The sequence below is a fragment of the Malaclemys terrapin genome, chromosome 4, assembly GCF_027887155.1.
Source record: "Malaclemys terrapin pileata isolate rMalTer1 chromosome 4, rMalTer1.hap1, whole genome shotgun sequence".
Taxonomy (NCBI): domain Eukaryota; kingdom Metazoa; phylum Chordata; order Testudines; family Emydidae; genus Malaclemys; species Malaclemys terrapin.
Window position 1 is genome coordinate 55,233,562 of NC_071508.1, and position 27,911 is coordinate 55,261,472.

A 27,911-nucleotide genomic window follows, 5' to 3' on the forward strand; every position below is an offset into this window, starting at 1 on the left:
ATAGGTAGAAATTGAAAAAACTGCCATATGCCAGAATCAAGATACGTATAATAGCCTCAAGGAGTCTTCAGGTCATGTTGAAATAGGGTGGGTAAAAATCAAAGTTAAAAATTTGAATTTTTATTTAAATCTTATTTTTATGGTTATTTAAACAATACTTTTTTAGATTCTTTTTAAAAATGCGCTAAGGCCTAGACTTAGAATTGCTTAACCATTTAAATGAAAATTATATATGCTGAATCCATGAGCTTCTTTTAAACCTTTTCAGTTCAAGGCTGCTTTTCCATATAAAGAAACAATCAGGGGAAAACATCTAAATCTTTGAGGTTAAGCTTTATACTTTACATTAAAAATGTACAACTATAAAATGGCTTCAGTAAATGTATATAGATATAATGTAGTAGCAAAAAGATGTACCAAATCTAGTGTAAATTTAGTTATAACCATTAAAACGTGATTTATATCAACCAATGAGAATGCACTTTTGGAACGTAACAGAAGTACAAATGGAAAAGTTGATTAAAATTCGATGATTAAAATCAAGGCTTTCCACTTCCTGACTTCAATTGCCTTTATTTAAATCAATCCACCCTGTGTTGAAAGACTCCTGCATTTGCAGGATATTTGGGAAAGTGTTGGTTTTTCAATTTATTTTTAAAGGTGTAGGAGAGAAGAGGCAATGAGTCCATTAATTGACATTGTGTCCATTTGTAGTTACTTAATTTTTTCCTTTTTTTAATTATACATGCATTCAGAGTTGGATCAATATGTTCTATAGAATGAAAAATTAAAGTGTACAGAGGTTTTCACCATTCACTCAAAGAGCTCTGATGACCTACACATGGGAGCATAGTCGGATTGGCTTGTGAACAATGCCAGCCTCCAGAAATTCATGCATGGGCTCTCTCTTGCTTTTTGTTAAAAAAACAAAAACCACACTTATTGTACGTCTACACTACAATAAGTGACATGGCCACGACTGGCTCCAAAGGCTACAACATGGCCACGTAATTTGGGCTCAGGTCCCAGAGCCCAGACTCTAGTCTCACAAGGAGGAGTGTCTCAGAGCCCAGGCTCATGCCTGAACCCAAAAGTTTACACTGCAATTTTTAGCCCTGAAGCCCAAGCCCTCTGAGTATGAGTCAGCTGACCCAGGCTCTGAGACTCAGTGCCATGGTTTTTTCCATCATATCCAACGTTGCACCCAACTGTGCGATAAAAGGGTTCTTCCCAGCCTCCTGCAGTAATCAATCATACTACGCTCCAAAGCGCTAAAATGTTATATGGTTTGAATGTTATAGTTTAAAGTCCAGCCTACAGTGTAATCAAACTTTTATGGACCAAAATAAATAGGGCTTCAAGTCTATCAATCTTATGAGTGTGATGGGTAAATCAATTTTCATAGATTCATATGGTGAAATCCCAACCTCATGAAGTAAATGGCAAAACTCATTTTAAAACCAGGAGGGACCACTGTCCTTCAAAATTCTCACTCCGTAATTCCTGCATCAAGCTTGTATCTTTCTTTTCAGTTCCATTTAAAAACAGAGGAGGAAAATGCATCGATGTTTCCCAAAAGGACACTTAAAAGGCAGAGAAAATAGCTCATTCACTGAACAATGAGTAAGTTCCGACCCTGTCATTATGTTGAAAGTAGAAAAAAAAAATACTTCTATTTTGAACATTTCATACACTGTGCATATGTTACTCAGACTCCTCTCTTGCATCTGCAGAAAAGAGAGTCAAAGCCTGTGTACAGCAAGGGATCTGTCTAGCACAGGTTCTCAACCGGAGGTTGGGAGGAGGAGGGGTCACAAGCAGGCTTCAGAGATTGCTTTGCCCCCTCCCATTGTGGCTAGATGGGAAGAAGGTCCAAAAAAAAAAAAAATGCTTCTGTGGTAACATGAGGTTACAGTATGAAGAAGGTTCAGAAGCAGTAGTCTGAAACATTTTTAAGGCACCTCTCACCTTGGTATTCACGGTCTCAATCCTGCAAAAACTCATGTGCTTAGCCTTATGCACTCAAGTCAATGGAACTAAGCACATGCATAGCAGATGCAAGATCAGACCACTTAAACCCACGCGTCTCTGCATAGACATGAGAGAGACTGAATATGCTTACAACACAAGGGAAAGCTTTTAAAAGGCTAACTGCAATGGTATGACTGAGGGCAGAACTTGGCCCCATAAAGGTTGTCTTGCCTAAAGAACATTTTAATGGGTTCTATATTGCAAGGAAAGTTTCTCTTCCATTCCTGCAAGTATCCATGATGACCATTTACACGGATTCACATTGCTGCTGCTCTTCATGCCAAATCAGAATTTGCCGGGGCAGCAGCTTGTAGAAATTAACTCTGCAAATGGCTGTCTTAAAGCTGAGAGGTAGGAATGACTTAAAATTGGTCATCACAACCTATTCAGGGTCCAAAATGAATGTGCAGCATCCTCAAGAAATCATTCTACCAATGAATAGGAGAAACACACAAAGCAGCCATTATTATTCAAAGTAACTCTCTTGGTCAAGATGATCTAATATGTTGGAATTCAGAGAAACAAAGGGCTTTGTTTTGGAACAGTAAAACAAAAACAAAAAAACAAAACAAGGCCCTTGTTAAGATCCAATTTGAGAAGTGAGATCTTTGCAATGGTTGGGATTAGAATGCTGATGGAGCCAAGCTTTGGCCTAAAGCACAACTTCACCTTCAAAATGTGAAAATGTCATCTTTTCCACATTCTGACTTCACTGGAAAAGAAAGAAATCTGCCCAAGATCACAGGGACCACATCATTCCAAACAAGTGTTTTAGCTTGTGTTTGACTCTCCCAGCACTTACTGAACAACACTGCTCAGTCTCATCCGAAATTTCAAAATGATTACTATTTGAATTTCCACTGTGTTTTCCACCCTGCATTTCTTCGCACATAAAGAGATGAAATATACAAATAAAGCCTGCACTATGAAATGCCCCAGATAAACTGTTGCAATATTTTCACAATTTAGCTAAGCAAGCAAATTACTTTAAAAGATAAATTAAAAGAAACACAGAAAACATTCAGATGCTATTGCTTGCTAGGTTTTTATGATTTGCATGGCAGCCTGTGTAATCAACACTGTGATCTACATTACTGATAAACAAACCACACTCTTAGCACTAACATTAAAAATATTTACGGTAAACTGGATTGTCCTTCCCTCCACTTCAATTTTTACAGAAGTGTCTTCCTGTACAGCCCCTCCCCTTTCCTTCTCTGGTTTCCTTAGAGGCCTGTGATGCAGCTACTAGCCCCACACCCCCACCATGGGCACAATCCTGCAAGATGCTGAGCACTTTGTCTCTAATGCAGCAAAATATTTAAGCACATATGCTCAACTTTACGCAAGTGAGTAGCACTATTGGCACGTTGCAGGTCTAAGCCCCATATACACAGCTTCAAAGCCTTAAATCCTTTTATTTGATTTTGCTGAATTCAAGCTCTTTCAAGGCCCTATGGAACTTGAATGAATTTCACCCTCTGCAACTGACTTCCCAATGTACCCAAGGCCTTGTCTACACACAAGTTGTGTACTACTGAAACTACAGCAGTTAGGACTGTGATTTTCTAACTAAAATAGTTAGACCAGTACAAGCTCTAGAGTGGGCACATTTATACTGGGATCTCCATACGAGACTAGCTATATTGGAACAAAGCTATAGCATTTTAAAGAGTGCTGTTTCCACACGCTGGGGGTATACTGCTTTAACTATACCAGGATAATCCTCAAGGTCTGTCTCCTGTAGACTTAACTCAAGCTAACTGCCAATTAACTGGAGTTAGCCAATATGTTCGTAAACACTAGTCTGGACACTCCACAAACATTTGTTCCAGCCTGGACCCAGAAGTGCTGAAAACAATTGAAATCTAGACAGTCCTACTGTGTTTACAATAGCAAGATTCTATTCTTAAATGTCCTCCATTTGAAAACCACTGACTAGCTAGTTCTTAAAACTCAGTTCTCTTCCATTTGCCTAAATTAGGTACTTCATATTTCTTATCTGAACTCTTTCTTTGGGTAAAAGAGTTAGAGATAAAAGGCTCAGTCTTGTAATTCCACAAACTGTGTCAAAATCTGTTTTTCCTGACCAACTCCAAAAAAAAAAATTTCATGAATGGGTAAAACTTGTCTTGACTCACACATGGTGTAAGACAAATTTTGATTTCTACTGTCAGAAGTCAAGGAAAGGCAGGATTTGGAAATAAGTTCCTATATGTAATTATTCTGATCTCTGTACAATATGAAAAGTGTTCCAAACTTTGAGCTAACAGATGATGCTACACACTGTAAAGCTCTTTTGTTACTGATATTAATAGTTTGCTTTTGCCTCAATACAACTATTAGGCCCTACAAGGCTTTGTGTACTGCTGCATGATGCCATTTTTTAGTTGCTTTACGTTTCCACAGTTGTATGAACTGAACAGCAGAAGCTTTTTTAATTGATTTGTTTTAAAACGGAGGATATTGGACAGTATATGTTTCCAGTAACGTATAGTTTTGATATCAGCCTGCAGCTGCATTTCCAAATATATTAAAGCTGACTGCTGATATTACTGATTACAGATACTGATCTTTCTGATTGTACTAATAGAATCCATGGCAAAAAAACTCTCACCTGCTATGCCAAACAGCAAATGACAACACATTTTAAAAATAGGCAAGAAACTCCAAAATAAATGATCACATTAAGTTGCATGAAGATTTCCTTAGTATGGATCTCTTTTTCTTCTCTATTTCACCTCTTGGACAGGCACATGCATTCAGATAGAATAAGGTTGCACTGTAGATCTACCTTAGCAGATCTCCAAATTCACTCCCATAGGTAGCTCTATCCCCAGTTTGGGGCACATCAAAAATACACTGTACCCAAAGACCAAGGTTTGCTTGTATGTAGCATTCATCCATAACGAGTGGGAGAGGACACAGATGCATGTTATTGAGCTCTGCAGGCCCACTTGAGTACAGCTTGGTTTACTTTCCAGCTCAGATTATCTGTTGTATATTTGTACCACAGAAGTTTGCAGTCCTTTAGAATACTCCTGGTAATTCAGGAAAAACTCAAACAAGCGCCAAAACATGTCTCAAAATAAAAAGCCTTCTTGCAAACTACAGAAGTTAGATTCCATACATGAAGCATCGCAGACAACCCTAGATGGGGAGCAACCCTGTAAAACCTAAAGTGTGCAATCACCAGAGGTGAGCACTAGATCTGGTACATTAGAAAAACATGTGATGTAAAAAACTTACAATGGTATTGAAAGTAATGAAGAAAATATTTCCAATCAATTACTAGGAGTGGCCACTCATGTTACAAACCTTGAAAATAAGGCCACAGAGCAGGACTGCTGGAAACAAAGCTTTTCCAAAATAAGAAGAAACCATCAGAGTACAAAATAAGAGGCTCCAGTTTATGGTTCACTGAGGCGGGAGGGAGAGGGAAATGGAGAACCTGGAGGAGGGAAGTTGCAAAAATATTTAAGGCTAAAAAGTGTTTTGGCACTTCAGCTTCCCCCGTATCTGCCAGCAGTTTACCTTCAAGAAAAATCTATTTCCTCTTTTAAACCTGAGACCACTTTGAATGCAGACACAGCAGTTAAAAATACATTTGTAAAGGCAGACAAAGGCTCAGATGAATCCTGAATATCAAAAATCCTATAAATATCCACATGGTACTGCCTCACCGCTAAACAGGAGAAGGAGGTGAGGAAACCTGCCATAGTTTGGGACTGACTGCGGCTTTTCTTTATTTGGAAAAAATATTTTTGGAATGTGGAGACCACACTTACTTGTTCCAGTCATTCGATGAGGCATAACTTCCTTTCTGCTAAGAAAATATTAGCTAACTAGTGAAGCAGTAGAGGCAAAGTGATAAAACTCAGTTCAGATTCAGTCTACTTGTACTTCCACAGTGGGACTTCTCAGAATGAAGTACTGTATATTCATTGAGTGTAAGAGTGGTACAATCTGGCTCTTTGAACAAGAAATTGAACCATTTAAGCTTCAGAGGAGCCAGGTTTTAGTCCAGGCTATTCCAAACTCTGGTTTAATTATACTGGAATACCCCTTTCAACACTACATTTTCCTCAGAAGATGGTTTTCTATAGCAGCTCATAGATAAACAAGCTTAATTCTGTATCACTGTGTCAGTGTCAGTTATTTGTAACAAAACTTCCCAAATGTAGCTGCTAGAGCAGGGTGGGCAAACTTTTTGGGCCAAGGGCCACATCTGGGTGGGGAAATTGTATGCAGGACCAGGGCAGGGGGTTGGGGTTCGGGAGAGAGTGTGGGAGGGGGTGCGATGTACAGGAAGGGGCTCAGGGCAAGGGATTGGGGCAGAGGGAGGGGTGCGGGGTGTATGAGGGGGCTCAGGGAAGGGGGTTGGGGTGCAGGAGGGGTGCAGACTGTGCGAGAGGACTCAGGGCAGGGGGTGGGGTGCAGGGAATTGGGGGGCAGGGTGCAGGAGGGGTTCGGGCTCAGCCCGGCACCGCTTACCTAAAGCGGCTCCGAGGTGGCAGCGGTGTGCACCGAGCCCAGGGCAGGCTCCCTACATGCCAGCCCTGGCCCCACACTGCGCCACTCCAGGACGCACTGCAGCCCCTGAGGGTGGGGGAGAGGAGGGCTCTGTGTGCGCTGCCCTTGCCATGCCTCCAGGTACCTCCCCCAAAGCTCCCATTTGCCGCAGTTCCTCGTTCACGGCCAATGGGAGCTGCAGGGGGCGGTGCCTGCAGGTAAGGGCAATGCACAGAGCCCCCTGCCCCGGTGCCGCAGGGACGTTGTGCTGGCCGCTTCTGAGAGCGGCTTGGGGCCCGTGGCGCCATGGGGGGCAATCCCGCGGGCCGGATCCAAAGCCTTGAGGGGCCAGATCCGGCCCACGGGCGGTAGTTTGCCCACCCCTGTGCTAGAGGGATTACTTTGAGCATATAGGGAGTGATATATTCTTGTTTAGATCTTTTAGGAATATTGAGAAAGCCCTTCAGAAAGCCATTTACTTGTCAAACAGTGTAGATTCAAAATGTGAAAATAAAAATGATTAATGTTAAGTTGTTGGGAAATTTTCTCCAGATTCTAAAGACAAGCTCTCCCCCTCTATTGGGAAGGGACTATATTTTTTTCACTTGTTATGGACCATTGACTTTCAGGTTACTGTATGAATAAAAAGTCCATATACTAATAAGTAATATAGATTACTAATACACATATGCAGACACACATTAATTTCACTCCAGCTGGCAGCTAAAAAAAAAACTAAAAAAAAAAAAAAAAATCAATATTAGCTATGTTAATTGGGCCCATCAAAACCAAGAGCAACATCTACTAGCAGAAGTAAGCTGAAGTAATTGACCATTCTCAAAGTTCTGCATGTTCCTGATGGTGTCATTAATGATGCTGGTACATAAACAAGGAGATAAACAAAAATAGACGGATCAATGTAGGCTTAGCTGCATTAGAAAAAAAATACAAAGAACTCAATGCTTATTAAAAAGAATGTGATGGTATCTGTAGGGAAAGATTTAACTTTTCAGTTCCTAAGACAAACAACTGAATATAAACTATTATAAACACTAGTTGACATATAGATTTGAATAAAAATAACAAAGGGTTGGCATGGTGACCAAAGTGGAGGCTTACAGAATAATCACCGTTCGAATATCAAGAGGCCTTTTTAGGAAGTTTTCTATCTCAAGCTGTATTTCTGCACTGCTGGATAACGAAAAGCATGTATTTTTCTGCCAAATTCTTGCTGGTTTCTCTTTTATCATGTTGAAAAAACGTAAGTTAAAATGAAAACAAAAAGAGGCAACTAGATGTTCATAAACTCATGGCCCTTTTTCTTTGTTCATCATTAAGATTCCATAACCAGTGTTTTCACATATTTTCCTATTCCCTATTCGGCCAGTGTTGAGGATGGATTTGTCCTGCCCACACTAGCATTTAAACTTATTTCAACACCAGTTGAATCATAGTGTCCAAGTTGCACTTCACAGGTATTAATTCTGAAAGTAACAGTCTACTGAAAAAAGGCTAGATGCCTATGTCACTCAAGAGAATATTGAGGGTCATTGTTAGCAAAAAGATAAAGAAATAGTATGAATAAAACAATGCAATATTCTTGCATCAATAGCTACATTTAGGCCTTTTTCCAAAATCAGTGCATCCAAACCAAGATGATTTAAGACGACATTTAGACACTTTCATTAATGCTGGAAAGTCTCTATTTTACTGTAACGTGCTCTCACATACCAATATGTTCAGACTTCCAAATTGCTTCCATATATTGGCCATCCATCCTGCTTTCATATGACCAAACACTTTCTGGACACCTCCTTGCATGTCGTTTTAGGGTTTAAAACTCCCAATACTTTTGAGAATGAATTATATGGATCATATTGTAATCAATTAGTGCCAACATGCAACACAGCTCCCAAGCAGGAGCAGACATCGGCCAGCCGGGTGCTCTCACACAACTCTGAGGGGGAGATCCCCTTGAGGATTGTGGAGCGGAACAGCATGGAAAGGTGCCTGCTGCTGCTGTATGTTAATTTTAAGTCTACCAGGAGTGGAGCTCTGCTCCTATTTGGTTTAGAAGCCTCAGGCTGACAGCTACCTGCTCCTGCAGCCATTCCCCTGTGCTGTCTCAGACAGTGCTTAAGGTCATCCGGTCACTGCACACCCTGATTTCCACAGCAACCCATGCCAATCTTTCCTGTTGAGCCTGTAAGCTGGTGATGGGTGGGTAAAGGGGACAAAATGAATATAATGCAGCCATTTGTGCCGCCCCAAATCCATATTTAGATCTCCTTTGGGTAGGGATCATCTTTTTGTTCTGTGTCTGTATAGTGTCTACCACACAATTGCTGTCAACTAGCAACAAATAAACATTGACTTCTCTATAGGTCAAAAATGTATTTTTTCTTCAAGTACCTTTACTGCATTAATACACTATAGCTGGTAGATTACAATGTTTAACTTTACTACAGCAGAAAGTTCCAAAACAGTGAGTTTTATTTCTCTTTCATTGGAATGGATTTTATCTGGTAACCACAATGAAATCCATCAGGCCAATGCAAATAGGAATGCCCATAATGTGTGTTTCCATCTTACGCTCCCTATTCTAGATTTCATTGTTCACTCAGTTGCTCTCTCACTTCTCCCAAAATAACCTAGTAGCCCTGTAAAATATCTATCAATCCAGCCACATTTCTCTCACCTCTTGAGGCAGTTCCAGCTTAGACCTGTCATCCAATCCATTGGAGTGCAAGCCCATCAAATAAGGGACAGGGGCATCTAGGAAATGAAGGAGAGAGGCTGGCAGGATAGGAACATAAACGTGCTGCCATTGGAATGGAAACATTAGTGCTGTGATGGTCTCTGCCACCGTCATCAATCTCTGGTAATCTAAAAGTTAAACAAGAAAGATGTTTGTGAAAGAAATGCACTTAAACTCAAGGCAATAAATTGATGGGATGCTATATAGTGTGAATTAGAAAGTCCAAGTGTAACAGTTTGTCTAAAAGGTGGCACACAGAGCCACAATGTATTATCTACACCAGTGATACCCAGACCTCAGTGGTTCAGGGGTCAAATTCATTGTTTCTTTCTCTATGTATAAAAGTGTGCGTGCGCACGTGTATGTATTATATATATAGGATTCTCACAACAAAATAACTGACCAGTATTCTACATTTGGTTAATAACATAGTAAAAGCATCCTGTTTGGTTAATACCTTAGATTGGTTAATAAATAAATCACATGGTGATTTAATATCATGTGAGGCAAAGAACAGTAGGAGACACATTAAAGAGCCACTTGCAGCTCCTGAGCCTTAGACCGAGTATCACTGATCTACACCATTTCTTACGCTATTGCATAGATCCTTCTGTACCTCAGTGAGTTCTGCAGATACGAGTTCAACATAGTTGATTAAGAAAGGGCTTAATACAAAAATGTTGGTCCTGCTAAAAGTCATACAGCAATGAGAAAAGCTGGTCCTGGCATTCATCTAGTCACTCTCTGCTATTGAAACCAAAATGGCAGATACCAGGGCACCATTTTGAGCATGAAAGCAGTTTTACTGTGAGCAGGGCCGGCTCCAGGTACCAGCTGGGGCGGCACATGCTAAGGGGTGGCATTCCGTCCATTCTTGGGGCAGTACAGTCTGGGTGGCTTTTTTTTTTTTTTTTTTTTTTTGCGCTTGGGGCGGCAAAAATGGTAGAGCCGGCCCTGACTGTGAGATAAGATACCAGTATTTCCAGTAGAATTCCCACTTGCTATGGGTCTATAACTTCACTATAAAAGCTAGCACCAGGAAACCCAACATACTTGGTATCTCTGAAACAATTTTGTTTTTTTAAATGTGTTTATTAAAAACTGCTGCAATCCATTTTGCAAAGGAACAAGCACAACATTGGTGGTCAACAAATAATTGGGTAAGAGATCAGGAACAGCTTCATTTGAATTTGCAACTGATTATTATATAGCGCTAGTTCTTGCCAGAAGTTTAAGTTAAACATTCAGGGCTGAGAGATTTTTAAAAGATGATTAACCACACATGTCCAATATGCTGCTGTCTACAGCTATAGCTAAAGGATTTCTTACTAGACAGTTATTAAGCATTCATACTACAAAACTATACCAAAGCAAATACGTTTTACAGAAGAGATTTTAATCATTCCCAATAGCTCGGAAACTCTTAGACAATTGATTAGGTATTACCAATGAAAGAATCTCAAAAGGTCCACAAAAAGAACAGGAGTACTTGTGGCACCTTAGAGACTAACAAATTTATTAGAGCATAAGCTTTCCTGGACTACAGCCCACTTCTTCGGATGCATAACAAAAAGGTCCAGTGGTTCAATGCAGATAAGCACCTGAAAGTTCAGATTGTTTAGCTGATCTGTCTAAACCTCTTGCTCTGTAAACTGAGCTGGCAAAGACCACACGAACAAGCTTTCAAGACTTAAGATAATTCTCACTTCCAGTCAAGCTGGAAATACAACAACAGTCTTCCTCAAGGCACCTTAACAACGTTTGATTCTAGCCAGAAGCTGCATTTAAACAAATTAATAATGAGCAAAGGAGGAAAAAATAGTTCTCCCTTCCCCCCAACCTCAGAGGTTTTTCTTCTTCTCAACCTGTTTACAAAAACCTAGTAAATATAAATTTTGAAATGCATCTGAATTCACAGCCCATCATTATAGTTTCAAAAATTGCTACACATTGTGTCAAGTCTCATTATGTTGAGGGAGGAATTGGCAAAGGGAGAGAGCAAGAATTTTTTTTTTTTTTTTAAAGACACTGAGTGTCCATAAATTCAAAGTTATGGCTGCAATTCCATCCTTGGCGGCCCTATTCAATGTTCAAACTGCAGAATATAACATTGCTTAAAGACCAATGTGATTCCTAAGCAAAACTAGTGATGTACATTAAGGACAGAGTTGCTGACTTAATTGTGAATTCCATGATTACAAGGGAAATGTAATGCATTTTTTACTATCTTAGATACTGATTCTGCAATTTATGTCTGGGTACTGGGGTCTCTGTCTGCCTGCCCAAAGTTACTTGCAGATCATTACCTTAATCAAAGCCTGACTGCAAGGGAGAGTGACAAATAAGTAGTGACCAAGAGATGTGAAGGGAGAGGGTTTGAAAAACAAAAAACAAACAAAAAAACCACTTCATTCTACCATTTAATGTTTTTCATTTTAAAAGGAATTTTTAAAAGCAGCCATGCATATATATATATATACTGACGAGTCCAGCAGTTGCAGAGAGGAAATGTTAATCTGAAAGAACAAGCCTCAAATTAAAAACATTGATTTCCTAATATACAACTGTACATTTTCACGTTTTCCAAAATGTATAGCTTTTTAAAAGATTATTTCCTGACTTTCCAGGGTGAAATTCAGTCTTCAGTGGAGTTGCACACACTTATGCAAGGCTGAATTTGGCCTACCATGTTTGTTTAACAAATGCAATAATCTTCTGCATCTCTTCATCCCGTAAATAGCTGACCTTTTTTACACGTCTTAAATATTTTTGTCTGGAAACTGATATATTATTCCTGTAAACAGTAATCCACACTGAGCTCCCAGAGAACAGAAACTCTAATCTACATGTTTCAGAGTAACAGCCGTGTTAGTCTGTATCCGCAAAAAGAAGAACAGGAGTACTTGTGGCACCTTAGAGACTAACAAATTTATTAGAGCATAAGCTTTCGTGGACTACAGCCCACTTCGGATGCATATAGAATGGAACATATAATGAGGAGATATATATACACACATACAGAGAGCATAAACAGGTGGGAGTTGTCTTACTAACTCTGAGAGGCCAATTAATTAAGAGAAAAAAAAAAAAAAAACTTTTGAAGTGATAATCAAGCTAGCCGAGTACAGACAGTGTGATAAGAAGTGTGAGAGTACTTACAAGGGGAGATAGTCAACGTTTGTAATGGCTCAGCCATTCCCAGTCCTTATTCAAACCGGAGTTGATTGTGTCTAGTTTGCATATCAATTCTAGCTCTGCAGTCTCTCTTTGGAGTCTGTTTTTGAAGTTTTTCTGTTGTAATATAGCCACCCGCAGGTCTGTCACTGAATGACCAGACAGGTTAAAGTGTTCTCCCACTGGTTTTTGAGTATTTTGATTCCTGATGTCAGATTTGTGTCCATTAATTCTTTTGCGTAGAGACTGTCCGGTTTGGCCAATGTACATGGCAGAGGGGCATTGCTGGCACATGATGGCATAGATCACATTGGTAGATGTGCAGGTGAACGAGCCCCTGATGGTATGGCTGATGTGATTAGGTCCTATGATGATGTCACTTGAATAGATATGTGGACAGAGTTGGCATCGGGATTTGTTACAAGGATAGGTTCCTGGGTTAGTGGTTTTGTTCAGTGATGTGTGGTTGCTGGTGAGTATTTGCTTTAGGTTGGGGGGTTGTCTGTAAGCGAGGACAGGTCTGTCTCCCAAGATCTGTGAGAGTAAAGGATCATCTTTCAGGATAGGTTGTAGATCTCTGATGATGCGCTGGAGAGGTTTTAGTTGGGGGCTGAAGGTGACAGCTAGTGGTGTTCTGTTATTTTCTTTGTTGGGCCTGTCTTGTAGGAGGTGACTTCTGGGTACTCGTCTGGCTCTGTCAATCTGTTTTTTCACTTCAGCAGGTGGGTATTGTAGTTTTAAGAATGCTTGATAGAGATCTTGTAGATCATGGCAGTCATGCAGCTGGATGGATTTCGATGCTGTAGGAATATGGCTACAAGAGGAGGAGGAGGAGGAAATTGAACAGTTACTTCTGCAGAGCATTTATCTGGAGCAGTTTTACTCAGCGGAGTGCTGCTTCTGGGCTCGGTCAACTCCCAGTGACTAGTGGGAGAGAGTAGTGATTAGAACAGGGATGACAAAGACTACTTTCCTAGAAAACTGCGCAGAACTCACCCTGGAGCTGAAGCCAGCAGAACACCAACATGAATTCCCTCAGCATGGAGAATCACAGAGATGTAGGACTTGAAGGAACCCTGTTGGGTCATCTAGTCCAGTCCCCTGCACTCAGGGAGAACTAAGCATCATCTAGACCTTCCCTGACAGGTGTTTGTCTAACCTGCTCTTAAAAACCTCCAATAATGGAGATTCCACAACCTCCCTAGGTAATCTGTTCCAGTGTTTAACTGTCCTTACAGTTAGGAAGTTTTTCCTAACATCTAACCTAAATCTCCCTAATTTATGAAAATACTGAATAGAATCAGACCCAGTACAGATTCCTGTGGGACCCTATTCAATATGCCCTTCCAGTTTGACTGTGAACCACCGGTAACTACTCCGAGTACAGTTTTCCACACAGTTGTGCACCCTGGTAGTAAGTTCATCTAGGCTAGAAGTGAGAGACCATCACTATCTGGAAGCTTGCCACGCCTGATTGCTACTAGTCAGTAGCTAACCAGTTTGGTATTGGTAGATCAGTTGTCAGTGCTGATGTCATGGAAGTTTGTAATGTTATTCAGGTGATTCTGCTATGCTGGGTCACAAAGTGTTGCAGTACAAGAGACGTTATTGACAGTTTTGCATGGATACAGTTCCTGAACTGTACAGGAGCTACTGATGGAACTCACATGCCTATTCTTTGCCCTCCACACCAAGTCCGAGGCTTTATGAACGGGAAAGGGTATTTCCCCATGGTGCTGCAAGGCCTGGTTGATCACTGGGGAAGGTTCACAAATACTAGTGTGGTGTGATCTGGAAAGGTCCATGATGCCAGGATCTTTAGAAACGCGGGCCTGTTTCTGGAGCAAGCAAGGGAGTTTTTGCTCCCCATACCACTCTGGACATTAATGGTGTTATTCTGGGAGACCAGCTTACCCTCTGTTTTCCTGGCTTATGAAGCCTTTTACTGGACACTTGGATAGGAGAAAAGATCTGTTTAACTATATCCCAATTAGCTGCAGAATGACAGTGGAGTGTGCATTTGGAAGAAGGTGGATGGTGTTTCATGACAAGGCTGGATGTTTCTCATCAGTATGTATCCTGTGTAATAAGTACCATGATATTTTTCAAAATATCTGTGAGCAATGAGAGCACATGATGGGTGGGTGAGAGGAAGGGGTGAAGAAACTTTCTGAATTTTATGGACAGCCAGAGATGGCACCTCTGAAAAATGACCCCAGCAGTCAACAAGACAGGTCAGGGATGCATTGTACTCTTACTCCGAAGCCAATAGTTGTGAGTAATGAATGTACTGTAACCAAGGAAATGACTGAAATGTGTTTGTGTATTTATTTGATTAGGAACTGATACCACTGGGAGGAATGTTATGTAATGTATAGGTGGAGCTATACCTCAGTGAAGTTTTGCAGCCAAGTTTAACAAAGATTTTTACTGCATTAACCAAGAACGTAGTTAACCAAGAATCTAGTGCAAGCTTGGCCATGCCTTAGTTCCATTAGTTTAAATGGAACTAAGGCATGGCCAAACTATGAAGTGTTCAGACTCCTGTATGCAATGTGCCCAAAAGTGTTCTCCATCGCCAATATAATCAACTGTTGTGGGAAAGGCCTGTAATTAGGATGATGTAAATGATGGTCCCAGTATGGTGTGTTCTCCATAATTTGCAGGATATTGCCAGGTTGGCATGCAATGCAGGATCTTCGTAACAAAACCTGCTCTATCACAGCTGTTTGTCTCTGTACTCTCTGCATTATGTCCATCTCCAGGGCTATGCGCTCACTTATAAGCCTTAGAGTATCCAGGAAACCATCCCTCCACATTTCTGCCTTAGCAGTCCTCTCTTGGGATGCAGTCACAAGTTCCAAGAACATGTCCTCCATTTTCTTCAGGAAGTTCTGCTACAGTTCCTTTGCTTTGACTTCGCCAGCACCCCTTCACCTTCATTTGCTCTCACAGGTCTCTACATTCTGGTGACTTCTCTAGAGGGGCTAGACATGCAGCTCTCCAGAAAGGGCAATCAAGTCTAGGATCTCTTAAGAGATCCACGTGGAAGCCCGGAGCAGCCGGCTGTTATAATGGGTACATTACTCTGGGTGTGTGAACTCACTACCACTACCTGATACAGCATTTAAATGGAGAAGTAACATCCAATCAAGATGACTCAGAGCAGTAGAGGGCATACAGGTACAAAGACAGGCCAATCCAGGAGTGAATAAATGCAGTGTGGGATACTAGTTGGAGGACTGTCAGAAGTGAAGTACTTAAGTAGTCCATGCAAACTTTAAAGTGAACAAACTCACTGGGAAATCAACTTACTCCTGTTCCAGGGAGGATTACTTACTGCAATTTAAGATTCCAAATAATTTACTTTAAAAAGTTTATGTCTAGACACAATGCTCTTTAAGGTAAAGAAACTGAAGTTAATACAACATAGCATCCTGTGTAGACAAGCATTCTAACTTTAAGATTTTCAGATCTGTATGCTTTTTGTCAAGCTCTACTAAACTAGTACAGTGATCAGATCTGACAAAGAGCATATCAGAAATTGTTCTAACCAATTACATTGTCACGTAATTGGAAAAATCAGGTTTCATGACTGATTTTAAAAAAAAAGTTAAGGTTTTAGAGCAAAATTTTCAAATTTGGGTGTTTAAAGTTCAGCACTTAAATCCATGCTCAGGCACAACTGTCAACAAAATCTAGACCATGTTAAAAATTAGTTAAAATGATTTCACATTCTACTTGCCTCTGAGTTCCCCTGCCAAATTTCGAGGTTTTTTTTAAATCAAACTTCCCTGTTTTCAAAGTGTTTTCCCTTCTTGCTGTTTGAAAAACCCCACATAAACAAAACAGGAAATCAAACTGACCACATATGGGGAAACAGTGAAAATTATATACAAAATATAGTTAAGTATATAAAGTAAACAAGCTGGAAAAACAAAACTTTTTCTCTAGTCCCAGTGGTAAATGTTACCAGTAACACCATTGATTATATAAAAAAAACTTTAGACAATTTTTAGATTGAGTGTGTCATTCTAAGTACCAAAACAAGTGCCCACAGCTTTATTACAGTGGTGTTCTTCCTCTTCTGAAAGAGGAAAAAACAATTAACAATACTGATGTTAGAAAAAAGAGTAGGGATATCTGTTGCAATTTTCCCAGAGGTTTTGCTGTAGTCAATTAAAAAATAAATAAATAAATACATAAAGTGCATTTCAGCAAAGGGTACAGGAGCACTCATAGGAGCTAGGATAAAACAAAGCAAACTTCTAATCACTTCAAAGTACTTGCCAGTTCCATTTCAAGACAAATCTCAAAGAAAGTTCAGTTGTGTCTACAGCATTTTAATAAAACAGAAAGGAACCAATGCAATCTCCTGGGCCATTGGCAACTCTAGCAAAGTCAAGTAGTAACTTATGTTAGCAACTGAGTATGACCACTTGAGGCAAACTAAAACACTACAGGACATCCACAATCAAAGAAGTTAACAACCTTCTATATAAAGCTTCTTTTGTCAGTGAACAGATATACCTATTTGTGAAGAACAGAAGAGAGTCATTTTTATGAATATTATGTGTACCTCAGTTTACCTACATGATACTGTTAAGACTGGCTAAAGGGAATTAAATCAAAAGGGGCTGATATAAAGAGCAAGCAGGAAATCAAACAATGGTCCGACATAAGATACCTCTGAGTAAAGAACTTGAAGGGAATTAAGGGAACAATGGATGGGCCACTAATTGGGAAGATGCTTCTTCCAGGCACCAGGCCAAGTTACACAGCTAATGTGACAAGGCTGAGGGCTTGAGATCAAAATGATACTACTACACAATTAAAAACTTTTCTTCTAGAGAAGGGGTGTTCAGTTGTCACAGTCTGATAGTTACGTACCTTTGGGTGAATAAAATGTGGTTTGTAAAAGTTGTTTGGATTCATTTTAAATTAGTTCATGGTCACAAAATTTTAAGAGGGAAGTTCTTTGCAACGAATACAATTGGGCGTACTGTCGGGAAACGGGGGCTGCAATCCACAGATCTAACTGTGGTTGAACCATGGGGTTCTACCCTTGAAAAAGAGGTGAAGGAAGTGAAGCCTGTCATCTGAGGGATACACTTATGAGGGTATGAAAGGGGGTTCACCCAGTACCCATGGCACTATATTTATTTCTTCCTTCATTCCTTTTGACTAGCTACATGTACACAAATCTGTTACTGGACAGGTCTCCAGGGTGACTACAAGCTAGTTTGATCATACTATCACTTGTCAACCAGATTATAAGAAGGATAACAGATTTAAATTTTATGAAGTATCTTATGGGAAACATCTGTTCCAACCACCAAAAAAGAAAAACCCAGAAACTATTACTGAACCGCCAAAGAGAGACTGAGAAATCTGCCTACTAGATGCGTATTCTAGTGACTCCCAAAATAAAAATTAAAAAAAAAAAAGTTACTATACGTTTGTTTTGTAAATCCACAAAGGGATCGTTACATGGTGTCATAACTTATTCTATATTTGAATTTTAAAAAGTAAATGAACCCATTTTATACTACTTTTCTCATGTAGCTAACTAGTGAAGAAACCACACACTACAACGGCTCAAATATATGAATTCACTGCAACAATACAGAAAGATGCCTGATTATTTTGACCATACCTGAATCATGTCCAATCCCAATTATATAGACACACATTTCAGCTCCTAATATACACATAGTTCTGATAGTTCCCCAAACACCTTGCATTAGCATTCCTTTGTGTAACTGAATATTGTGTTAGTAGATCTGCATAAGTTATTGCTGAAGAGGTAGGACATATAAGCGATTAGTCATTTTACACACATTTTATTTGTATTCCACTTATTTCAGAGATCATTCTAAATGGGGCGGGGAGTGGGGGGAAATCATACTGGAAACCAGCAGATGATGTAATTAACACGAGCTACCTTGGGATTTACCGTGCCCTTGACTTTCTTTGCCATCAGTGGCTAGACCGCGGACATGCAGTCTATTCTAGCACATCCACCATTGCTACTGCTGGCGGGACTGCACAACTGGCAACAACCCTTGGAAATATAATGAAAAGTCAAAATTCTCTGTGGGCATAACTCCACTTCCTGCAACGGAATTACACCAACAGAGAAGCCTAGAGTTGCCAAAAGATTAATGTAGCAACTGAAATCTGGTGTGTTTAAGACTTTTGCAAAGGTGTTACATAAAAAATGACGTAGAAAACAAAACAAACCATGTGAAAGCAAATGCTGATCTAATCTAGCACTTGCCACTCCTTCTAAAATGTTTTATATTTTAATTTATATTATTGGACTTCAATGAGAGTTGGCTCACGGCCTGACAGAAAATGGAGATTTAAATTTTATTTTTCAAATGACTTGTCCAACCAGGAAATTTGGTTGCACAATTTTTTTTTGGTTCTCATATACAATTAACTGTATGCCTTTTGAAATGCCACTCGGAGCATACAGTTCATTGTATGTTTACAACCAGGCTGGATTTGATTTAAATCAAATTGATTTAAATCGTGACTTAAATCACTAGTCAGAAAGACTTGATTTAATCATGGGATTCCTACATAAAAGTGCATTCTTGTTGGTTGTTATAACCTTAATACAAATTCTTCACAATTCAGAGATAGATGTAGGTTTCATTTTTAGAAGATGCACATTATACATTTTTAAAGTGATTTATTTTGAAAAGTTTTCAGATTAGTTTTACAGCTATATCAGAAAATGAATGATTGTTTGGTTATTTCATTTACCAAAGGTAATTGAAGCAGATATTTATGAAGTCACAGGGAGGTGAACCATCTCCAATTCAACAGGTTAATCATTAATATTTGGAGGATTTTCTTTCCATGCTGTATTAGGAGGAGAACATCACCAGACAGACATTTAAATTGTTTTATTTAACCAAAACAACCATGTTATATATTCTGGATTTTTTTTCTTCAACAGCAAACATAGTATTTTAACAAAAGAAGCATATGAATTATTTAAACATTCAAGTTTGTTTTTTTTTAATCAGGTTTGGTTTTGTTTAAATTGTTTTTAACTAAAATAGTTGTCTATGTCAGTCAGGTCAACATGAGAAAAACTTAAAATATTGGCTTCTGCTAACTCAGTCGTCTTCACCTTCATTTTTCTGTTTGCTCATAATCTGGAAAAGAAAAGTAAGTTTTCCTGCTTTTTAGGGTCCCAAACGATCTCAATTTGGAATAAATTAATCCAAAAGAAGAAAATATTCTTTCTACATCGGCAGAAGAAGCCAGCGGTGTTAAAAGTGAAATTATCACTTCAACGGTCTCTGAATCCAAGTGCTTAAGTGACTTCCACCAGTTTCACTGGCATGACTTTCTTTAAAACATCATCAGCAAACATATTTCTTGAATGGTTCACCCTTAGCTCTGAAGTTTATTATAGCTGGCATTACGGAAGGATGATTGCTGGATGTTCATGTCATAGCCAACTCCTCTTCTTCCGTAGTTAAGGTTTAATCCTGGTACCGAGTATTGAGAATATTTGCAAGAAAATGAGCTGGAGATAGTACTTGTCCCATTCGTTTTTTTAATGCTGGTTATTTAACTCTGTCATTGCATATTTCTCTTTTTAAGGTCTCACTCAGATACTTCCAAATTTCAACAGCATCAGCAATAAAATAGCTATTTCCCTACATTTTGTTCAAGGCTTCAGAAATAGGCTTTAGGGTACTCGGTGTGTGTTCAACATTTCTCTTAAGCCCAATGTTGAGAACTTTGGCTGTGACAGTGCCATTTATTTTTTCACGATTTTGTTCACAAACTGTCATCAGATTAGGTCAGTTCTTGATATAGTGCTCGAAGCAGTCCACTACTGAATTCCAGCGCACGTCTTGTGGGAGAGTTAGCTTGGTTCCTCCCACTTTTTTCAGAGCAGCTGCTACAAAGTGGTTGTTACGGATGTATTTTGCAATTTCAACAACATGAGCCTTTATTTCTGGAACACTGACATCTTTGGCTAGGAGATGCATCAAATGAGCACTGCAACCGTATGTTATTAGCTTGGGACTCTCTTCACGCTCTTCTAAATAATTTCTTCTCATCTTGGATCCATTTGCAGCATTGTCTGTGACCAAGCTGCGTACTAGACATTAATTTTTTTTCAGTCTGTTATAGCTTTTACTGCAACTTCTTGTAAGTATTCTGCCATGTGTGCATTTCTTGATGTATCAATTGTTTCTGTAAGGAAGACATTCCCTTCTTCTGTTGTCACACCAGCACACACAACAGGATCATTGTGGACATTGCTCAACCCATCAAGACTCAGGTTAACAATTTCACCCTCTAGACTTTTTGCACGCTGCTTAATTTCTCTATCGTATACTTTATCCAGCAATTTGCCTGCGACATCTGCTCTGTTGGGTGGACTATATCCTGGTCTTAATGACTGAACCATGTTAATGAAGAGTGGGTTCTTAGTCATACAGAAAGGAGAGGTTATTGCATAAACAAACCAGGCAATTTTTTCATCAATTACCTCTTTTTGTAATCTGCTGGTTCTTATCACAAAATTTATCTATGGTTGTTTCTGGATGATGGAGATTGTCTTTTTCTTTTTGCTACAGGTGATATACTGTGGCTATGTGACATACATGATGTGACTGAAACACTATAATTGGCAGATAACTCTATAGAAAATGATGATGATCTTGAAGATGGATTGTCTTCAGAATCCTGTATGTGGAGGATGGATTCTCCTAAACAAAATAAGTCAATGCAGTTATTTAATTATTATTACCATACTACTCATTTAGTATTACTCATTGCATTCACTGACACTTGGTACTACTTTAAAGGTGAAATTGTAAAAGGAAGATCTGCCTATTTCAGTTATTTATTTTTATATCACAACTGCATCTAAAATGATAGTACCATAAAGTAACAACTATATTTTTTGCTCAAACATGAGAATTCAAGAATAGTCCAGAAGGAAGACAGGCAGTCCTTAAGAAATAAGTATGAAGTAAAAAAGTTTACCAACCTGAAGATCCTGCACGTTCAGACATGTTCCTTTCGTCATCTTCAACGCAGCTTCCTCCTGAGAAGGAACACTTCTCATGATGTTTATTTCATTCAGGAAACCAGACCTTGCATTTCTTTGTTGCACTGTTTGCATTTTGCATGCATGCCTGTCTTACCCACAGGTAGCGGAAATTCATTAAAATATTCCCAAACTGGGTCTCTTTTACAGCTTGCTGCCATTATAGGTTTTCCCCTCTAATATGAGAAGGTATGGTAGAACTCAAATCAATGAAGGCTACACTGAAAGACTCAAGACTTCTAGAATATGCTACTCAAACAGTTTCACTTTTGTTTCTAGTGCCTGTCCTTCCCTTCTCACATTTATCTTCAGACTTCTCCCTCCATGTCCCGATCTATTCCGCCCCCAACAATCTTCTCTTCATTGAACTTCTTGAAACTTTGTACTTTTAGAGAGGGGTAAGGGATTGACTCTGTGTACACAAATTTGTAGTGGGAAAATAGAGTTGAGGTCTGTTATTTCTCACCTCTATATAGTATTTATTTAAAAACATGTTTTGCTGATAACAACCATGTTATCTCTGGGGGCACAACTCCACAGTTTGAAAGCTGCAAAACTAAGCATCTCTGATGGCATCTTCTAGACTGAGCACTGAGTCCCATTGGGTAGATAGAAAGATTAACCTAAATAATTTATACAGAAGCCCCGGCACCCCATAAGATTGGGTCCCTAATCCATGAACTATTGGAACGCATTTACAAAACTTTTCTTAGACTTTACATGAATATATTGTTTCATACTATAGAATTAGAATTTATAATCCCTATTCCATGATGAGAGATCTTTGAGCTATAATGCAACTTAATTAAAACTCTCTTTAGATCGGATTTTTTGATAAAATGCTTTTTGAGGAAAAAACCTATTTAAATAAAATAAACTGATTTTTGATTAAAAAAAATCATTGATTTTTATCCAACCCGTTTACAACTGTATATGTCTATACTACAGGCAGTTCAGTGACATAGCTATAGCACCATCGCTATGCTGCTGTAACACTATAGCGTGGACACTTCCTGCAATGACAGAAGAACTTTTTCCATCAGTGTAGGAATTACACATCCCCAAGAAAAGGCAGCAAGGTTGATAGAAGCATTCTTCCATCGACCTAGCTGCATCTATACCAGAGATTAGGTCAGCACAACTACAGTGCTCAGGACTGTGAATTTTTTATACCACCGAGTGCCGTAGCTGTGTCGACCTAACTTATGTGTAAACCACATGTAAGAGTATGTCTACACTACCCGCCGAATCGGCGGATAGCGTTCGATCTATCGGGGATTGATTTATCGTGTGTAGTGTAGACGTGATAAATCGATCCCCAATCGCTCTCCCGTCGACTGCTGAACTCCAGCTCCGCGAGAAGCGGAAGCAAAGTCGACGGGGGATCCGCGGCAATCGACCCTGCGCCGTGAGGATGTGAGGTAAGTTGAACTAAGATACGTCGACTTCAGCTACACTATGCTCATAGCTGAAGTTGTGTATCTTAGGTCGATTCTCCCCCCCACCCCGCAGTGTAGACCAAGCCTAAGATGCCACTCGTTGAGTGAAGTCAGAGCAGGAATTCAGCAAGATGGGGAGAAATGGGGGAGAAACCATCCATTTATTCCTCTAATTAATGGTGATTTTGCAAAGAAAGCAGGTGGCCAGCTTTCCTGTCCTGTCTCATGTCATTACATGCATACGGGATATTAAGTTTGAAAATATTGGCCTTACTTTAAGTGCCTGAAGTTAGGTACTATGATTTTCAGAGTTGCTGAGGGCCTTCAGTTTCCAGTGAGGTCTGATTTAAATCACTCTGACAGCAGGAACACACTGACAGCAGTGACATGCCAATAGCAGTTTATTACAGCTATTTATTTTTTGAACCTCTATTAAAAAAAAAAAATGTAGACACCATTAGTTACACAGGACAAGACAAGAGTACTCACGCTGTGAATAAAGCAGTATCTGAAATTCCAGAAGAGCACAAGTAAAGAGCTGAACCACATTTTCCACTCCAAGTAATTCAAAAACTTCTTTAACTGGAAAGTCAAATAATGGCAGTTCACTGGTGCTTGGTCTCTGGCAAATAATTGGTCCATAAACACCTGAAAATTTTAAGGATCTCCCTGCTGGAGGAAGAGGAACCTCATAGAGAATATTGTAGATGTAACTTTCCAAAGGTAATGGTGGTGGTTGAGGAGAAGTTACAGCTTGGTGAAGTTGCTCTAGTACTTTCTTACAAGCCTTCATGAAAGACATTGGGGTAATCAGACAAATGCACTTAGAGACATACAGTGTGTCTCTGCTAATATCATACGAGTTAAAACGCTGTAGCTTTGATACAGAAGTTCCATTACAGTCTTCTATGCTGCTACAGCTATCTTTGTCATTTGTGGGTGGAATATGCAGAATGTCATATTCAGCATTGTGCATATGATATAATGTCTGCATTGCACTACAGATTTGCTTGCTGGTAACTTCCTCATAAAATGTGAGAGAAAACCCAAATGTCCGCGAGCCATCTTCCCGGGTGATTATAAACGAATGGAACTGAGGGTCTCTGGAATCGGCTTGGGTCTTGAAAGCAAGCCCTTTAGGCATACACAGCTATAAAAGAAAACAAAAGAAGTGGGAAAAGTTAAATAAATACTACATTACATTTTGATTGTTCTTTCAATTTTTTTGGCAATAAACAGACAGCATTTGAGAATGCTGAGAACTGACATTACATTTCATTTCTCTCTAAACAGACTTTGTAAGACATTATTACATTAGGTAGTGTCAAACACATTAAAACTAAGAGTTATTACACAGAACAAAGGCATGCAGCGCAAGGCCACATCTGATTTCCACTGAAGTTCACAGGAACTTTGTCATTGACTTCAATAGGAACAGAATTACACCCTACAAAAATAGTGGAAGAAAAAATGTTTTGATCATGATTTTTGCTTTTAAAAGAACATCTGTTTTATATAAAGCCCAGTAAAAATATAAGGTGAGGTAAGAAGTTAAATTCCATTCCCTGAAAAAGAAAAATAGATGTAGATGGAACAACTAATCATTAATCACAAAAGGACTAATTTTCCCTCACTTCTACTCCAACAGCCTACTCTCTGGCATACTGCAGAATAAGGGTTAAAAAAATGATTCATCATGAGTCCTGCCTCAGCACAGGGAGATGAACTAGATGACCTCCCTTCTGCCCTAAAATTGCATGATAATATGAAAATAATCAGTTATTTTAAGGGCAAATGCCTTTTTTTTCTATTCTCCAAGTATAAAATCAAATGGGAATGGTTTCATTTATCTGCAAAATTTAGAGCAACTTGTCAATTAGTAGTTAACATTTTGTACTACAGCTTTTTATTTTGCCATTATCAAAAGATAATTTCTTGAAAAAGTCCAGCTGGGCATTTATTTTTAATCATTATAGTAAAGGGAGTACTAGTCTTAAAAACCAACAGAAACAAAGAGCACATGATGTTGTACTGACCATTCCCACTGCATCCTGGTCAAAAGGATTCCATTCTACATTCTCAGGATAACGAGCAAGAACTTTGGACTTAAATGTGCGTCTTAATGGAGTCTGTTCAAAATTTTCACCTGAAAAAGTGAAAGAAAAAATATCAAGTCAATCATTTCATTCTCTTTCCAAGCTCTTTCACACAAGGCCAGAAAGCAAAATATCAGTAGCCAAACGTGAAGATAAATGGATTAAGTACAGACATTCCCTTTAACAGAAACAGAAAATGCAAGATAGTTAGCATGTAATTAGACTGAAAAGTATTAGCACTGGTAACATTTATACACAATTATTTATCTGTGCTTTTCATGAAATATGAATGTGCTAGAGGCAGTCTACAGTTACTGTTTTGTCTTTATTTCTTAGCAGCAACTGTAGAAGCTGCATTTGGGTTATTTCAAACTCTGTTTGGAGCACAGCAATAGAATACATTGCAGAACATAATCTGAATGGTATTACCCACGAAAAGCACAAATAGACAAGAGATGCAAAGATGAAGCAAAGAGCTTAAGACAGAGCTTGAGACAGACACACAAGTGACATCACTTAAAAATCTCCTCAAATTTTCTTCTTGGAGACTGACAGTCTGGAAATCCACCCCATACTATATAAAAAAAAAAAAAAGTCAGCTGTGAAGAGAGAATCTAGGAAGTTAAGAGGTCAAAGGGCACAAAAGATATTGAAAGAGCTAGAAAGTTTGTGCTGTTTTGCTTTTCTTTTTCCTTTTACCTTCTACTGCACTTGCAATGAAACAGCCGGCACCATCTCGGGTTTTAGAGGCCTGTATATACTGGCATAGTGCTATATAACAAATAAAAACAACACTGCATTACAATTGAATAATGTGAACTATTCAGTAATTATACAGCTAGAAGTGACCAATGCACAATATTTCATAAAAAATTAGCCAGCTCAAAAGATCTGATGCCATATTTTCCTAACACATACTTCTTAAGCATATGAATAGCTATAAAAATGGAGCATTAATAAGCCATCAGAAATGTCATCAATAAATACACTTCAGAGGACGGGAATTCTTGCGCAACTGTTTTCTATGGCCAAGACATCACTGCAGTGGTAATTAACTACATGTTAAACTAATGCCTTCTTTAAAAGCCATATTCTAAAATTCCCTTAAGAGGAGATGATGAAATTCACGCCATGCAAGGGCCCAGTTCAAGGCCTATGCACCACTTAAGTAGGGTTACCATATTTTGTGCCTCCAAAAGGAGGACACTCCACGGGGCTCTGGCCCCGCCCCCAGCCCCGCCCCCTCCCCCCGCCCTAACTCCGCCCCCTCCCCAAAGTCTCCACCCCCTCCCCTGCTTCCCGCAAACATTTAATTCGCGGGAAGCCTGAGCAGGTAAGGGGGGGTGTGGGGGGAGGAGGTGCGGCCCAGGCTGGCCCCCCTGGCGGCTCCAGCCTGGGGCGGCTCAGGCCCTGGGGTGCTGGCCCTGGCCCCCGGCCGACCACCCCCGGCCCACCCAGCACTGCCGGCCGGCCCCCGGCGGCCCGGCGCACCCCCCGGCCCCGCGACCCCGGACCGGCTCCCGGACCGGCCCCCCGGCTCAGCGCACCCCCCCGGCTCCCGGCCCCGGCGGCCCCGCGCACCCCCCCGGCGGCCCGGCCCCGGCGGCCCCGCGCACCCCCCCGGCCCTGCGCACCCCCCCCCGGCGGCCCAGCTCCCGGCCCGACCCCCCGGCTCCGCGTCCCAGCGCACCCCCCCGGCGGCCCGACCCCGCAGCCCAGCTCACCCCCCCGGCGGCCCGACCCCGCGGCCCCGGCCCGGCCCCGCGACCCCGGCCCAGCCCTCCCTCCCGATTTTCCCGGACATGCCCGGCTTTTGGGGATTTCCCCCCGGACGGGGATTTGAGCCCCCAAAAGCCGGACATGTCCGGGAAAATCCGGACGTATGGTAACCCTAACTTAAGACCTACGTAAACCCTCAAAATAGGGTTTAAGTGAGATTTAAGTGCAGCATGGGCATGGTGCTGGCTTTCCCCATCGAGTAATGGAAGGCCTTAGTGAACCATAAAGCCTCATTTGTAGCCTCTGTACTGGGATGAATTTAATATCCAGAGAATAAAATTTAACCATCATGGGTCTTGCTGCTCTGGCTCACTTCAACTGTGATTTTTAATACTTTCTTTCTTTCTTTCTTTAAATAAAGGCAAACAAAATTTGCCTCCCAAAATAATCTTTGCCTTCTTACTAGAATGCAGTTAGCAAGCATGCAGTTGGTGACAGCTGCTGTAACAATTGGGCAGAATTACATGAAATAGCATGCTTTAAATAAATCCAGAGACTTCAGCAACACCTGCAAAAGGAAAAAACAAAACAAAAAAAACACCACATTTCAACCCCTCATTTATTATCTTGTACATAATAATTAAGCAGCAAAGGAAGTTGATTTGGAATTTGTTGGGTTTGTTCTGTTCTTCTACAGTAATATTTAGAATTACACTTCTGTATTGACTGAAATGGCTTAAAATCTTTATGCTACACACACACACACACACGCGCGCACAACATTAGGTTCTGCAAAATGCCCCCACATTCCCAAATATAGCTTTCTGAAGGGACACAGCAGCAAACTCTACCAACTCTTTTAATGGGGTTCTTAAAGTGAAAATCCCTAACAAGGGCTCCAATTCAGGAAATCACTTAAGCACATACTTCAAAGTTAATCATCTTTAAATGCTGTACTGAACAGTAACTTTTTTCCCAGATCAGAATCTAATAGAGGACCTGAGATATTTAATCCCCCATATTTAAAAAGAGCCCCCAATTTTCACTTTCATGAGTTTAGTTTGCACATCCACTTTTTTTTTGTAAATATA

General features: G+C 40.0%; 1 protein-coding gene across 3 annotated transcripts in view; it reads right to left on the reverse strand.

Moving 5' to 3' along the window:
* The window catches only part of DENND5A (DENN domain containing 5A), a 95,970-nt gene that overhangs the window by 38,272 nt on the left and 29,787 nt on the right, over positions 1-27,911 (reverse strand). For all 3 annotated transcript variants that reach the window (XM_054025651.1, XM_054025650.1, XM_054025649.1), the window contains exons 2-5: positions 25,801-25,872; positions 25,042-25,151; positions 23,495-24,155; positions 9,242-9,429 (exon numbers count right to left, since the gene is read on the reverse strand). In XM_054025651.1, coding sequence (XP_053881626.1) covers positions 9,242-9,429; positions 23,495-24,155; positions 25,042-25,151; positions 25,801-25,872 — 1,031 coding nt within the window. The remainder of the gene's footprint in view (positions 1-9,241; positions 9,430-23,494; positions 24,156-25,041; positions 25,152-25,800; positions 25,873-27,911) is intronic.